A 17,368-nucleotide genomic window follows, 5' to 3' on the forward strand; every position below is an offset into this window, starting at 1 on the left:
ATGGTTTGAGTCGGTTGAAAAATGTGGAAATGGTGGAAGTTTGAAAAATGGCCAATTCATTTTTAATGGGAAAAATGTGGGAATTCTTGGAAATTCGGGATTTTAATTTGTTGAAGGAGTGCACACAATTTTGAACAGGCTGAATCTTCTTTGTGGGGACATTGTTGATTGTCATGGCATGTACGGATGTACTCTGTGGACACCGTCTGCTCCACGCGCCGTTAAGTCTTTGCTGTTGTCCAGCATTTTGTGTTTTGTTTACTTTGCAGCCAGTTCAGTTTTAGTTTCGTTTTGCGTAGCCATGCCTAAGAGTAGGGCTGCAGCTAACGATTATTTTTCTATCGATTAATCTATAGATTATTTTTTTCGATTAATCGGTTAATCTATAGATTATTTTTTTCAATTAATCTATAGATTATTTTTCCTTTTACCGATTTTTTTTTTTTATTTAAAATGAAGAGGAAAAAATAAATGTAGGCCAGTTTTTTCAAAAGGCATGGCTTTTATTTACAAAAAAAAAAGTATGGCCACTCAGTCAACATTGACAACAACATGACAAAATATTCTGTAACAATGTAAACATTTAAAACTTTTAACATTTAACAAAATTAAAAGTAGCTTATTTGCTTTTTAATGTGCAAATATAAAAGTAAACATCCAGTGCAAATCTTAATATTCTGGAATAGTATAAGCATTTCAAAAGTAAAAGTATTGCTTATTTTGCTTTAAAATGTGCAAAAATAAAGATAAACATCCAATACAAAAAAGTGCAAAACGGAAATATTCTGTAACAAGTGTAAACATTTCAACAAAAGTAAAAGTATTGCTTATTTGCTAAAATGTGCAAAAATAAAGCTAAACATCCAATACAAAAAAGTGTACAGTGTAAACATTTCAACAAAAGTAAAAGTATTGCTTATTTTGCTTAATAACACAACAATGATAGTATGATTAAAGTGAAAGTTAATTGTTGGTTTGTACATAGTATATGTAACTGTTAATGTTGTAAAAGGTATTTGCACAACTAATTAACGTTAGCGTTTGTGACACGTCTTGTGCCGTGGGGTTCTTTCAGGACCGACAGACTGAACGCCAGACGGCTTTACCAGGTTTACAATCTTTTCATTTTACACAAAGTCTTTTCTCTTCCAACTGCGCGGATCGCGCACCTGGGCACGATTGCGGCGTCGCTCCCGGCGCGCCCCGCCTTGCCGCTCGCTCGCCGCCGCCGCCTCTCCACAGCGTTAAAGAGGAGCGCGTCTTTGTAAACACTGAACAGGCACGCCAAACGCGCCTCTCAGAGCGAAACGGTGCTTTAGTTTATGAATTTACAACGCAGATACAAATGACACATTCATGTTTTTGTGTAATAATGACAACGTATACGCACGCGGACGATTGACTTGTTGATGGTGATGGCAAGAACGCTGTCGGGGGTTTTCTTTTCAAATGTTCGTTCATAGCCGTTGTGCTGCTATGATAGGCCATTTCCGCTCGACACAGTGTGCATACAACAACATTATTAGGCCGTTTATTGAAATACTCCCACACTTTTGACGACTTTTGGCGTGCTTTTTTCCCCTCGCTCGCATCGTCTGCTTTGCGCTCCGCCATGACAGTAAAGTAGAGTGACGTAAATATGCGACGCGCCGACGCTCAAAAACGGCGTCGATGTATTTACGTAACCGATGACGTCGACTACGTCGACGCGTCGTTTCAGCCTTACCTAAGAGTCAATGCCTTTTCTTGGCGGCGCTCGCCTTTTTTGTTATTTTTGATTTAAGAATTAGATTTCTTTTTACCTGCACCCTGCCTCCCGCTGTCGTCTGCATATTGTGATCATGACCGACACTCAACAACGGCACATTATTTGCGGATTATAATTACTGGTGTGCAAAGAAATATTCTTAACCCAATTAGGTGAAATTACATAATCTCCAACGGCACACCAGACTGAATCTCACGGCACACTAGTGTGCCGCGGCACAGTGGTTGGAAAAACACTGCTATAGGGTGCCTCCAGGCATCACTGTATTTACAGTACTGCTGCTGTATGTTGAACAGGCAGCTCCTGTGTGGGCTTCCTCATGTGCACACATAACAACAAACACTCACACAACAAAGAAGAGCAGCGGATTAATGCCATCAGACTCTTTCTCTCCTGCGTCTCACAAGAGATAAAGTCCCCCAAGGTCAGAGCTGGATGAGTTTTTCATCAGGGTGCTGCTTGTGTGGGAGGGTGTTGTTGTCTTTGACTTTGTGTTGTGTGTGTGTGTGTGTGTGTGTGTGTGCCAGCAGGCAAATGTGGAGGGCGTATGTTGTGGACGCAAATGGATATTCATCATCACAGCCAGTGTAGCGGGAGAATAGTAGACAGGCGGGGATGAAATATGAAATTGAAATATTGTCGTGGATGGAGGCGGCAAGAAAATACATTTTAAAGCAGGGCTGTCAAACTCAAATACAGAGTGGGCCAAAATGTAAAAGTGAACAAAGCCGCGGGCCAAGGTTGAACAAATTAACCTTTTAATAGGGACCCAAACAAGTTTTGCATTGAATATTGAACAAGCAAGGCTTATATAACTTTATAGTGACATGCAAAATCCAGTTTCAAATAATAATTAAAGCTGCAAGCAGCATTGGTCGGGCCCGCGTATTTGGCAGGTGCTAGTCCTAAGTGTCCCAATACTTTTGTCAAGTTTTAGTCCCAAGTGTCCCAATACTTTTGTCCAGTGTAAGTGTCCCAATACTTTTGTCCAGTGGTAGTAATAAGTTTCCCAATACTGTTGTCTACTTGTAGTCGCAAGTGTCCCAATACTTTTGTGGAATTGTAGTCCCAAGTGTCCCAATACTTTTGTCCATTTTTCGGCTTAAGTGTCCCAATACTTTTGTCTAGTGTACCTACCTTGTCTGCATTGTGTGGGCACGCTGGTGCATCCTGCTTTTAAGCAGCCATCTTAAAAAAAACAGCGGCGCAGCGGTTTTTTGAAGGGTCATAAAATCAAAACCGGAGCAGTAGTAAAAACGCTGTTCTATACTTTTATACACAAGGGTTCAATTCAAGTTTGGTGAGTTTTCAAGCATGTTAAGGGGGTCAAATTACAGCTCAAAGAGGCAAAAGTGACTGTTTTTAGTACTATTTTGTCTTGAAGGGGGAATTGCCAACTTCCTGTTGATTTCAGCCCGAGAATGTACCATTATGAAATCTAGATCTGAGTCAGACCTATATAGAGGTTTTTGTTTCATGTCTCTCCGACCTTCCTAGTGGGAGTTACAGGCAGTCTAGTTTTTTTTTTTCCCTAGGGGGCGCTAGAGCGCAATTTTGAGTTTTGTGGTTCAGTTTTTTTATTAAAAGGCAATTTTCGCAGGTCCTGATGTGTGGGTCAAATGTGGTGAGTTTTGAAGCATGTTAAGTGGGTCAAATTACAGCTCAAAGAGGCGGTCGGTATAATAATAATAAAGAATTAAACCTTAGAAATTCAATAGGTCCTTATGTCCCATTGCAAAAGGACTCCCGTTGGGATTCCTTTTACAATGGGCCATGCGGGCCCTAATAATAAAACCTAACAAATTCAATAGGTCCTTATGTCCCATTGCATAAGGACTCCCTTTGGGAGTCCTTATGCAATGGGACATGCGGGCCCTAATAATAAAACATTACAAATTCAATAGGTCCTTATGTCCCATTGCATAAGGACTTCCTTTGGGAGTCCTTATACAATGGGACATGCGGGCCCTAATAATTAAAAAATATCAATGGCATATCAAATACAATTTAAATAAAAATTGAATGCCTCTTTTCTATTTGCAGCCTTCTTAGGTAAATATCAACATTAACTTTTTCCACAGGCTAATAAATTAGAAAATAAAATAACAATAAATAAACCAACCATTCAGGACTTTAAACTGCTCAGTTTGCAACACACTGATCTAATCTGATGTGCCCAACCAGATACTTGCCATCTTTTCTGGGATGCTAGTTCATTAATGTCGGGGCTCAGGCTTTGAGCTGAGGCAACCTTCATTATCCAACAAAGTTGTTCATCATTATATCTCGTAGTCCACCCGGACCACAGTCTTGGGGGCGTGCTTCGGTTGAGGTGGGCGGGTTTGGTGGTAGCGGGGGGTGTATATTGCCGCCCGGAAGAGTTAGGGCTGCATGGGATTCTGGGTATTTGTTTTGTTGTGTTACAGTGCGGATGTTCTCCCGAAATGTGTTTGTCAGTGTAACCTGTATCGCTGTTGGCCAAGTATGCGTTGCATTTACGTGTGTGTGCGTGCTACAGCCGCACATGTTATGTGACTGGGCCAGCATTCGCTGGACTGGGTGAAAAGCGGACGTGATGATTTTTGGGAGGGGCGCTGAAATTTGAGAGTCTCCGAGGAGGGTTGGCAAGTATGAGAATTAGCGGTGAATACGGTGTTACCGCGGCACCGCCGCTGGATATAATCGGCGGGCCAGCTCTAGTGTTGATTTGATATCGCCTCAAGGGCCAAGTGAAATTACACGACGGGCCAAATTTGGCCCGCGGGCCAGAGTTTGACACCCATGTTTTAAAGCATTTATCGGCCGATAATATCGCCAGTCCGATTTTTCCGGACATCTCGAATTAAAACCACTGTAAATTTTAATATATATATATATATATTAGAGATGCGCGGTTTGAGGGCACAACCGCGGAGTCCGCGGATTATCCGCGGATCGGGTCGGGCGGTGAAAATAAAAAAAAATTAGATTTGAAATAGATTCAGGCGGGTGGCAGTTAAACCAATTGGTAAATATATATACATAGTTAAATGTTGTTACCCACATACGAAAAACGAGCAGGCACCTGCAGCATATGCCACAACAGAAGAAGAAAAAAAAAAAGAGATGGACACTTTTACGGAGCGGTGAAGGGACGCCTCGCCGGGGTCCGGGACCGAGGCCCCTTCCCCCGAGAGGGCCCCACCGGGAGCCGTAGCTGAGGCGATCCGCGAGAAGGGCCCGACGCACGTCCAGGGTCACCACCGCGCCCACCGCACCGACACCCCGCCTCGTCCGCCTTCGCCGCGGCCGGCGTCACGCGCAGCAGGTAAGCAGCTTACCTGCCCGCCACCCCCGTGGCCGGGGGCTCGTAACAGGGGTCACTCCGCGCGCTCCGCCCGCGCAGCTTACCTGCCCGCCACCCCTGTTGCCGGGGGCGCGTAACAGGGGTCACTCCGCGCGCAGTGCGCTCACGAAAGGGGTGGGGCTCACCCTGGTTGATATAGACAGCAGGACGGTGGCCATGGACGTCGGAACCCGCTAAGGAGTGTGTAACGACCCACCTGCCGAATCAACTAGCCCTGAAAATGGATGGCGCTGGAGCGTCGGGCCCATATACCCGGCCGTCGCCGGCAGCGAGACGCGCTTGGAGGTGCGCTCAGCGCGGCTCCCAGATGATTGCGCACTGGTGTGCGTCTGGGTCGTGACAGCGTGGCACGCGAATGTCTGTGCTGCATTGGATCAGTCTCCTTTCTTTAACAGGCAAAAGCTTTATAACCTCACTAATGCCTTGCATCGTCTATATTAGATATATAACAACGGGCGGGTGCGGTTCTGATCAAATGTTACATCGGGTGGATGGCGGATGGTTGACGACTTTCTGATGCGGTTGCGGATGAAATAATTGCCTATCCGCGCATCTCTAATATATATATATAGTACAATTTAATTGACCCGTCTCCACTCGGGATGGTGTCCTGCTGGCCCCACTATGGACTGGACTCTTACTATTATGTTGGATCCACTATGGACTGGACTCGCACTATTATGTTAGATCCACTATGGACTGGACTCGCACTATTATGTTAGATCCACTATGGACTAGACTCGCACTATTATGTTAGATCCACTATGGACTGGACTCTTACTATTATGTTAGATCCACTATGGACTGGACTCTCACAATATTATGTTAGATCCACTATGGACTGGACTCTCACAATATTATGTTAGATCCACTATGGACTGGACTCTCTCTATTATGTTAGATCCACTATGGACTGGACTCTCACTATTATGTTAGATCCACTATGGACTGGACTCTCACACTATTATGTTAGATCCACTATGGACTGGACTCTTACTATTATGTTAGATCCACTATGGACTGGACTCTTACTATTATGTTAGATCCACTATGGACTGGACTCTTACTATTATGTTAGATCCACTATGGACTGGACTCTTACTATTATGTTAGATCCACTATGGACTGGACTCTCACACTATTATGTTAGATCCACTATGGACTGGACTCTCACTATTATGTTGGATCCACTATGGACTGGACTCTCACAATATTATGTCAGACCCACTCGACATCCATTGCTTTCGGTCTCCCCTAGAGGGGGGGGGGTTACCCACATATGCGGTCCTCTCCAAGGTTTCTCATAGTCATTCACATCGACGTCCCACTGGGGTGAGTTTTTCCTTGCCCTTATGTGGGCTTTGTACCGAGGATGTCGTTGTGGCTTGTGCAGCCCTTTGAGACACTTGTGATTTAGGGCTATATAAATAAACATTGATTGATTGAATTTAATGGATAACTTGCTTTGAAATCATAAGTCAAACAAGTATTTTTATGTTTGCAAAGCATGATAATATATTTTTTGCAGTGTTGGATAATATTAAAGTTGAAAAGTTATGCAATTTAATGCATTATATTTATTTTTTCTATCAAACTGGAAAAACCGAATACATTTAATGGGGAAATTTGAGGTACTTTATTGACGCAAAATTTTTTCAGGTCTCTGCAGGCCACATAAAATGATGTGGCGGGCCAGTTCTGGTCTGAACAATTTCCCTTGGGGATCAATAAAGTTTGTGGAAGTCTATGATGACATTAAATAGATATAATTGTGTATTATTCAATTGATAGTGGTGCCGAACCCAGACCACGGTATCAAACGGATGGCTCCAGCCACATGTATCGTCACGCCCCCCCTACTGTATCTATATATAAAGAGACGTTCATCAATTCTTAACGTCCTCGAGTCTGCTCTCTCGTCTATAATTGATTTCCTCGCCCCGTGCCTGACAGAACGTACATCCTCCCAGGCCAAACCCTGCTGGCGATGACTGGTGAAGCAACTCTCTCAAGAGCGTCACACAACAACAACAAGCAACTGTTTCAGGCACCAGATGCTTTGATTGTTAGCTTCGTCATTCCCCTTAAAATGTCCAAGCCCTTGGTTTGAACCCTGCAGGACTTTGCACACAATAACCTTGCAAGTGGCAAACTTAAGATCCAAACACTTGTTCCATTTTTTTATGACTTGCATAACTTCATTTAGAGGCCGAGGATTGAAACAAACCAACGAGAAAGCCAAGGTCATTAGTGACCAGGAGAGATTTTCTCCTATCCTTTTGCCTGCTTGCCCTAAAGATTTGTAACTAGAAGTAAAAACTGTGTAAGACATTTTCCCTTCTGGGAATATCAGTCAATCAAAAAGAGTGTTAATTATTCAGATTAGAGCACAGGTGTCAAACTCAAGGCCCGGGGGCCAGATGTGGCCCGCCACTTCATTTTATTTGGCCCTGGAAAGCCTGGAAATAATATGTATCAATAAAGTACTGTAACTTTTATTACTAAATGTCAATCAATCAATCTTTATTTTATTTATTTATTTTATATCAATCTTTATTTATATAGCCCTAAATCACAAGTGTCTCAAAGGGCTGCACAAGCCACAACGACATCCTCGGTACAAAGCCCACATACGGGCAAGGAAAAACTCACCCCAGTGGGACGTCGATGTGAATGACTATGAGAAACCTTGGAGAGGACCGCATATGTGGGTAACCCCCCCCCCCCTCTAGGGGAGACCGAAAGCAATGGATGTCGAGTGGGTCTGACATAATATTGTGAGAGTCCAGTCCATAGTGGATCCAACATAATAGTAAGAGTCCAGTCCATAGTGGGGCCAGCAGGACACCATCCCGAGCGGAGACGGGTCAGCAGCGCAGAGATGTTCCCAGCCGATGCACAGGCGAGCGGTCCACCCCGGGTCCCGACTCTGGACAGCCAGCACTTCATCCATGGCCACCGGACCTGTGCCCCCCCCCCCCTCAAGGAAAAGGGGAGCAGAGGAGAAAAGAAAAGAAACGGCAGATCAACTGGTCTAACAGGGAGGCTATTTAAAGGCTAGAGTATACAAATGAGTTTTAAGATGGGACTTAAATGCTTAAATGTATTCTTTCTTTCTATTTTGGGAGGGAAAAAAAAAATATGTACTCCATGTAATCGACAAAATATTGTAAAAATATATTATAAATCATTCAAACCATTTTTTAAATAGAAATAAATACTAATAATAATGATTTCAAGTTATCCATCAAATGGTGCAATGTAAAAGTAGCAGTAGATTTCATGGTCAAGTTGTGACATTTATTGTGGTTTTTACAGCATTTTTCTCTAAATGAAAAAAAACCCAGTACTTGTCCGTACGTTTTTTTTTCTTTTTACGGAAGGTTTTTAGTAGAGAATAAATGATGAAAAAAACACTTAATTCAACGGTTTAAAAGAGGAGAAAACACGAAAAAAATTAAAATAAAATGTTGATACATAGTTTATCTTTAATTTCGACTCTTTAAAATTCAAAATTCAACCGACAAAAAGAAGAGAAAAACTAGCTAATTTGAATCTTTTAGAAAAAATTAAAAAAATAATTTATGAAACATCATTAGTAATTTTTCCTGATTAAGATACATTTTAGAATTTTGATGACATGTTTTAAATTGGTTAAAATCCAATCTGCACTTTGTTAGAATATTTAACAAATTGGACCAAGCTATATTTCTAACAAAGACAAATCATTATTTCTTCGAGATTTTCCAGAACAAAATTTTTAAAAGAAATTCAAAATACTTTGTAATAAGATTTAAATTTGATTCTACAGATTTTCTAGATTTGCCAGAATAATTTTTTTGAATTTTAGTCATAGTAAGTTTGAAGAAATATTTCACAAATATTCTTCGTCGAAAAAACAGAAGCTAAAATATTTATTATTCTTTACAATAAAAAAATAAAAAAATTACTTGAACATTGATTTAAATTGTCAGGAAAGAAGAGGAAGAAATTTAAAAGGTAAAAAGGTATATGTGCTTAAAAATCCTAAAATCATTTTTAAGGTTATATTTTTTCTCTAAAATTGTATTTCTAAAAGTAATAAGAAGCAAAGTAAAAAAAATAAATGAATTTATTTAAACAAGTGAAGACCAAGTCTTTAAAATATTTTCATGGATTTTCAAATTCTATTTGAGTTTTGTCTCTTTTAGAATAAAAAATGTCAAGCAAAGCGAGACCAGCTTGCTAGTAAATAAATGACATTTAAAAAATAGAGGCAGCTCACTGGTAAGTGCTGCTCTTTGAGCTATTTTTAGAACAGGCCAGCGGGCGACTGATCTGGTCCTTACGGGCTACCTGGTGACCGCGGGCACCGCGTTGGTGACCCCTGCCCTAGTATATACAATAATATAAACCAAGTCATTGTATTTCATTTAGGATTATTCCATATCTTCATTTAAATAAAAATATATTTGTATCTTTTTTAGATACAGTCAATAAATAATGTGAACATGTATCATAACATGGAAATCTAAGAGAACGTGTTGTGGATGATTGTGGACTGGGAATTGTTTTAATTTTATTTTTTTACACATTTTTATGAATAAAAAAAATAAAGTTTTTCCGACGTATTACATTTTAGACGATTTCTCTTCTTAGTTATTATTTATCGGGCTGTAGAAAAGAGCCGCTCACAGGGCACAGAGGAGGCGACACAGTTGGCGTATCGGTCACGTGACCAAAACAGCTCATGATCGGTCACGTGACTTTCTAAAAGCGGTACGCGCACCGACACAGGGTTTTGCTGACGCATGCGCCGATGCATCGGTGTTGCCGGACCCATCACTAGTGGGTGCCATATGCATACCTGCCAACTACTCCGGTTTTCCCGTAATTCGTACGGTTTTCATCAACCTATTCCGGGTTACGGTTGCAGTGATAAAAAATACGGTTTTTCATTAATAAAAAAAAAAAAAAGGGTGAAAACTACGCGAATTGCACCTTGTGCAGACAAGATTTTTCGATCGGACACGGAGGAATTAGCGATGTAAAAGACCACGTTGGGACAAAAAAACACAAGTCTAATGCCGTTGCTAGCGATACAAGTGGAAAACTTTCAACGTTTTTCGTCGCCCAAACAGATTCTTTGGATGTGATAAATGCCGAAGTTTTATTTACGGAGGCAATAATTGAGCATGGACTTCCAATCGCACTGGCTGATCACATGGGACAGTTAAATGTTTGTAATGCAACCTTTAAAAATCATTACGCGGTGATCGCGGTCCCAAAAATAAACTTTTCTTGCATGATAATGTCCAGAAAAATTCGCTTTATATTACTATAGAGTCCTTTTAACGAATTAGTTTGATGGTTTATCACAAACCTTAAATGAAAGAAGTCCTTTGTTCTCCTGCACCATGCATATGAGCTTTGGCCTTGCTTCGTGTTTGGTGCGCAATCCTGTCGGCTGTATTTCACAGCACGTCTTTGACAACTTGAAGTGGCATAAAACATTTAAAACAAAGGGGTTATAGGAACAATCACTTTCAGTGTTTTATGCCACTTCAAGTTGTTAAAGACGGTATGCTGGTGCCCGACAAGTGGAACAAACATTTGAAACAAAGGGGTTATAGGAACAATCACTTTCAGTGTTTTATGCCACTTCAAGTAAACTTATCATAAAGTTACCATATCATTTTTGCAGTATGATCAATCTGATAGAATAAATTTGGATTTTAGCCACAAAAAGGTAATGACACCAATGTTATCTATTGGAATTGTTTAGTACTGTTATACTGTTAAAAGTGTTTATACTATTTATGCTTTCAAGTCCAAGTTGAAGAAATCTTGTTAAATGTTGACAGCATAACTACCAAAATACAGAAGTATGTCCTTAATATTTTTGCAGTGCTATTTCTGTTGAAAAGTTCAAATGATTACATTAGAGATGTGATGTGCCACTTTTCAAGTGTCTGATGGCTTCAATTAATTTTCATGAATTTTTCATATTTTGAATTCTTTTGAAAGGCTTACAAAAAAACTACATTTGAATTGTAATTCCATGCTATTGACAGGACTATTAATTTTAATGAAGTTAGCTTACCATGTTTACAGTATGATAATTGTGATAGAAATGTGAATTTTAGGCACAGAATATTTTTTACAATTGAACAAGGCAGTAGATTATACAAGCTTGGACAGAAAGTTAATAATGACACCCATTTTTTTTTTAATGGAATTGTTTAGTACTGTTTTACCATTTGTTTACTGTAAAAAGTGTTTATACTGTTTATACTTTCAATCAACAAATTGAAGTCTTGTGAAAGGTTGACAGGATAACTGGCATTAACTGTCAAAATAATTTCAAACTATTGAAGTTAGCTTACAGAATAAACATGTCAATCAACCCATATGATTTTTGCTGTAATATTTTTGTTTTGAAAAGTCACTGTGACTGATAGAAAAGTGATGGTTTTAGCAACATTTTAACCTGTCTGAATGCTAATAATCATTTTGCGTCGGGGGGCGAAGCCTGAACCCCCCACCAGGACTTTGTCCTGGACCTACCGGGGCCTGCAACCCCTGGACCCTGGCTACTAGGTTTTTCTGATTTCAAAAGTTGGCAGGTATGTATATGCTGTACCATCACGGCACGCATGACGCTGACAAGCGCCATTCATCTAAAACCCGCGTGCCGCACCAGCTTTCGAATTCCACATAAAGGTGTGGGCAGCGTGTCTGAGACACCTGGTTTATACATAGCACAAAGCAAAAAAAAAAAAAAATGTATGCAGTGTTATTTCACTTAAAATTTCAAAAATAATTTGCGGCTCCCATTGTTTTCTTTAATTTGTGAAACTGGTCAATATGGCTCTTTGACTGGTAAAGGTTGCCGACCCCTGGTATAGTCCAACATCAAGACTACAAAATCGTTATCGTAAGTGTAAAAGTGGTATCGGGACACCCCTAAGTAAAAGACGTCATGATTAATATTTTAATTTCTAGAATGTACAGGTAAAAGCCAGTAAATTAGAATATTTTGAAAAACTTGATTTATTTCAGTAATTGCATTCAAAAGGTGTAACTTGTACATTATATTTATTCATTGCACACAGACTGATGCATTCAAATGTTTATTTCATTTAATTTTGATGATTTGAAGTGGCAACAAATGAAAATCCAAAATTCCGTGTGTCACAAAATTAGAATATTACTTAAGGCTAATACAAAAAAGGGATTTTTAGAAATGTTGGCCAACTGAAAAGTATGAAAATGAAAAATATGAGCATGTACAATACTCAATACTTGGTTGGAGCTCCTTTTGCCTCAATTACTGCGTTAATGCGGCGTGGCATGGAGTCGATGAGTTTCTGGCACTGCTCGGGTGTTATGAGAGCCCAGGTTGCTCTGATAGTGGCCTTCAACTCTTCTGCGTTTTTGGCTCTGGCATTCTGCATCTTCCTTTTCACAATACCCCACAGATTTTCTATGGGGCTAAGGTCCGGGGAGTTGGCGGGCCAATTTAGAACAGAAATACCATGGTCCGTAAACCAGGCACGGGTAGATTTTGCGCTGTGTGCAGGCGCCAAGTCCTGTTGGAACTTGAAATCTCCATCTCCATAGAGCAGGTCAGCAGCAGGAAGCATGAAGTGCTCTAAAACTTGCTGGTAGACGGCTGCGTTGACCCTGGATCTCAGGAAACAGAGTGGACCGACACCAGCAGATGACATGGCACCCCAAACCATCACTGATGGTGGAAACTTTACACTAGACTTCAGGCAACGTGGATCCTGTGCCTCTCCTGTCTTCCTCCAGACTCTGGGACCTCGATTTCCAAAGGAAATGCAAAATTTGCATGGTTGGGTGATGGTTTGGGGTGCCATGTCATCTGCTGGTGTCGGTCCACTCTGTTTCCTGAGATCCAGGGTCAACGCAGCCGTCTACCAGCAAGTTTTAGAGCACTTCATGCTTCCTGCTGCTGACCTGCTCTATGGAGATGGAGATTTCAAGTTCCAACAGGACTTGGCGCCTGCACACAGCGCAAAATCTACCCGTGCCTGGTTTACGGACCATGGTATTTCTGTTCTAAATTGGCCCGCCAACTCCCCTGACCTTAGCCCCATAGAAAATCTGTGGGGTATTGTGAAAAGGAAGATGCAGAATGCCAGACCCAAAAACGCAGAAGAGTTGAAGGCCACTATCAGAGCAACCTGGGCTCTCATAACACCTGAGCAGTGCCAGAAACTCATCGACTCCATGCCACGCCGCATTAACGCAGTAATTGAGGCAAAAGGAGCTCCAACCAAGTATTGGGTATTGTACATGCTCATATTTTTCATTTTCATACTTTTCAGTTGGCCAACATTTCTAAAAATCCCTTTTTTGTATTAGCCTTAAGTAATATTCTAATTTTGTGACACACGGAATTTTGGATTTTCATTTGTTGCCACTTCAAATCATCAAAATTAAATGAAATAAACATTTGAATGCATCAGTCTGTGTGCAATGAATAAATATAATGTACAAGTTACACCTTTTGAATGCAATTACTGAAATAAATCAAGTTTTTCAAAATATTCTAATTTACTGGCTTTTACCTGTATATTGGGAGTGTGCTTTACTGCACATGCTGACATGTGGCGGATCTTTGGAATGCTTTTTTTCCTGCCAAGAGAGTGTTGATGTGGCTAATGAGGTGTTTGTTCTGCTCCAGAAGTGCTGTTGGATGACTTCCTGTTGACCTACCTGGTGTTCATGTCCACCCACGACCTCTGTCAGGCCCTGCTGGGACAATATCCTTCATGCCACACACACACACACGCACACACACACACACACACACACACACACCCGATTGCACCACTCTTCTCCTTGACTGCTCTCACCTACAGCAGCGCACGCAGCCGCGGCCAGGAGGAGGGCAAGGACGCCCTCTTCAGGAAGCGCAAGGTCCTGCAGCTGGTCTCCCACTGGAGCCGACTCTACAAGGACTTCCTGAAAGAGGAGGAGCATGTTCGGGGCTTCATGAAGGTACCCAACGACACTTACCTTCACCTGCCTGCCAGTCAGAGACCCCACTGTTTTTTTGAAAATGTGCCTTTAAATCAGGGGTGTCATGTCTGTGTAATCATGTTTTGTTTTAAGTCATGTTTTGTTTAGTTTCTGGCTTTTCACTCCCTTGTCTTGTTTGCATGATTACCCATTAGTTTCACCTGTTCCACGTTTGGACTCATTGTGCACTCTTGTTTGTCACCATAGCAACCCATTAGTTTTCACCTGTCACGTCACGCACCTGTTTCACGTTTTGAGTCACGCACCTGCTTTCACTAATCATGTCCATAGTATTTAAGTTCATTCATTTTCTGTTGTTCGTCCTGACGACCTCACACCACATTTATGCTCTGTCCATTTTTTCATGTCCATGTTCACGCTGCTCCTTTTTTGTCCATGCCAAGTAAGTTTTCTTTATTCAAGCCATAGTTTGCAAGTTTTGTTTAATTGTTCGTAGTTTATTCTCCGCCACTGTGCGCGCCTTTTGTTTGATCCTTTTTTTGTATTTATAGTTAATAAATAAATCATGTACCTTAATTACCGTCTCGCCCGTGCCAACTTTCCGTTGCATCCTGGAAAAGCACACACCCCGGACCAAGTCCTGACAAGGGGTGTCCAAACTTTTCCACCAGGAAACGCATACTGAAAAGTCAAAGTACGCGGGGGCCGTTTTGATATTTTTTTTAAATTTTGTCAACAGAAAAAGGCTAAAAACAGATGTTAATAATATTTTAAGACAAAACTTAGTGTCAGCTTTGTATTATAGCTGGCAAATTACATTAAAGGGGAACATTATCACAATTTCAGAAGGGTTAAAACCATTAAAAATCAGTTCCCAGTGGCTTATTTTATTTGTCGAAGTTTTTTTCAAAATTTTACCCATCACGCAATATCCCTAAAAAAAGCTTCAAAGTGCCTGATTTTAACCACCCGTCCATTTTCCTGTGACGTCACATAGTGAAGCCAACACAAACAAACATGGCGCATAGAACAGCAAGCTATAGCGACATTAGCTCGGATTCAGACTCGGATTTTAGCGGCTTAAGCGATTCAACAGATTACGCATGTACTGAAACGGATGGTTGTAGTGTGGAGGCAGGTAGCGAAAACCAATTTGAAGAAGAAACTGAAGCTATTGAGCCATATCGCTTTGAACCGTATGCAAGCGAAACCCACGAAAACGACACGACAGCCAGCGACACGGGAGAAAGCGAGGACGAATTGGGCGATCGCCTTCTAACCAACGATTGGTATGTGTTTGTTTGGCATTAAAGGAAACTAACAACTATGAACTAGGTTTACAGCATATGAAATACATTTGGCAACAACATGCACTTTGAGAGTGCAGACAGCCCAATTTTCATCAATTAATATATTCTGTAGACATACCCTCATGTCAGCAGGTCAGGGAAGCTAGGGTCGATATTCTTCTCTTGACGGTGTGAGCCAAGACATCCAGGGGGTTTAGCTCGCTCGTCTGCGGGAACAAACTGCCGCCATTGCTTGCCGTGCTAGCGAGGTCCTTTGTCCCTGAATTGCTCACGCACTCCGGCAGATTCAATGGGGGTCTGGCGGCAGATTTCTTTGACTTTATGGTTGGAAATGCATCTGCTTTGAGTGTCGCAGGATATCCACACATTCTTGCCATCTCTGTCGTAGCATAGCTTTCGTGGGTAAAGTGTGCGGAACAAACGTCCAATTTCTTGCCACTTTGGCATCTTTGGGCCACTGGTGCAACTTGAATCCGTCCCTGTTGGTGTTGTTACACCCTCCGACAACACACCGACGAGGCATGATGTCTCCAAGGTACGGAAAACAGTCGAAAAAAAACGGAAAATAACAGAGCTGATTTGACTCGGTGTTTGAGAAAATGGCGGATTGCTTCCCGATGTGATGTCACGTCGAGAGCGAATATTAGAAAGGTGTTTAATTCGCCAAAATTCACCCATTTAGAGTTCGGAAATCTGTTAAAAAAATATATGGTCTTTTTCCTGCAACATCAAGGTATATATTGACGCTTACATAGGTCTGGTGATAATGTTCCCCTTTAAGATGATTATTTTTCTCTTTACAAATCATGTTTTTGCTCTTTTTCAAACATTCTTACTGTTGTTTTTTCCCCATGTAAGAATATAATAATAATAATAATAATATGATTGTTTAACTGCATGACATAGTTTTTATAAACTTCTGCCTGTATCAAAATATTAATGTTCAGTTACACATTTAACAGTGTTTATTATTGTTGTAATGAATTGATTCATAAGTTAGTATTATTTAATGTTTTGATTAACTAACTAAACCCTGTTTGATATTTAATTTTGTTTTTATTTCGAAAGCTTCTAATATTTTAGATCAGGGGTGTCTAAACTTTTTCCACTCAAGTTTTTATCTTTTTTTTTTATTCTAAAAACATATATGTATTTGTGTACATACAACTTTGTGTTGTATGTGACTTTGTATATTACAATTAATTATTAATTGGGCTAAAAATAGATGCTATTAATATTTTTACAAGACTTTTCGTTAGCTTTGTTTTATATCTGGCGAATTACATTAAGATGAATTATTAGTTAGAACATTTCAGTTTTTTCTCTTTACAAATCAAGTTTTTGCTCTTTTTCGAACATTCTTACTGTTGTTTTTCCCCATGTAAGAATATAATAATAATAATAATAATATGATTGTTTAACTGCATGACATAGTTTTTCTAAACTTCTGCCTGTATCAAAATATTAATGTTCACTTACATATTTAACAGTGTTTATTATTGTTGTAATGAATTGATTCATAAGTTAGTATTATTTAATGTTTTTATTAACTAACTAAACCCTGTTTGATATTTAATTTTGTTTTTATTTCGAAAGATTCTAATATTTTAGATCAGGGGTGTCTAAATCTTTTCTACTAAAGTTTTTATCTTTTTTTTTAATTCTAAAAACATATATGTATTTGTGTACATACAACTTTGTGTTGTATGTGACTTTGTATATTACAATTAATTATTAATTGGGCTAAAACAGATGCTATTAATATTTTAAGACAAAACTTTGTGTCAGCTTTGTAATATAGCTGGCGAATTACATTAAGATTATTTATTTGTAAGAACATTTCAGCTTTTTCTCTTTACAAATCAAGTTTTTGCTCTTTTTTCGAACATTCTTACTGTTGTTTTTTCCCATGTAAGAATATAATAACAATAATAATAATACGATTGTTTAACT

The 17,368-nt window shown here is 40.1% G+C and overlaps 1 protein-coding gene across 1 annotated transcript in view; it reads left to right on the forward strand.

Moving 5' to 3' along the window:
- The window catches only part of rapgef5a (Rap guanine nucleotide exchange factor (GEF) 5a), a 228,661-nt gene that overhangs the window by 163,150 nt on the left and 48,143 nt on the right, over positions 1–17,368 (forward strand). Inside the window, exons 12-13 of the mRNA XM_061983255.1 lie at positions 13,807–13,885; positions 13,979–14,123. Of these exons, the coding sequence (XP_061839239.1) occupies positions 13,807–13,885; positions 13,979–14,123 (224 nt within the window). The remainder of the gene's footprint in view (positions 1–13,806; positions 13,886–13,978; positions 14,124–17,368) is intronic.

This window comes from Nerophis lumbriciformis, linkage group LG21 (assembly GCF_033978685.3).
Source record: "Nerophis lumbriciformis linkage group LG21, RoL_Nlum_v2.1, whole genome shotgun sequence".
NCBI lineage: Eukaryota > Metazoa > Chordata > Actinopteri > Syngnathiformes > Syngnathidae > Nerophis > Nerophis lumbriciformis.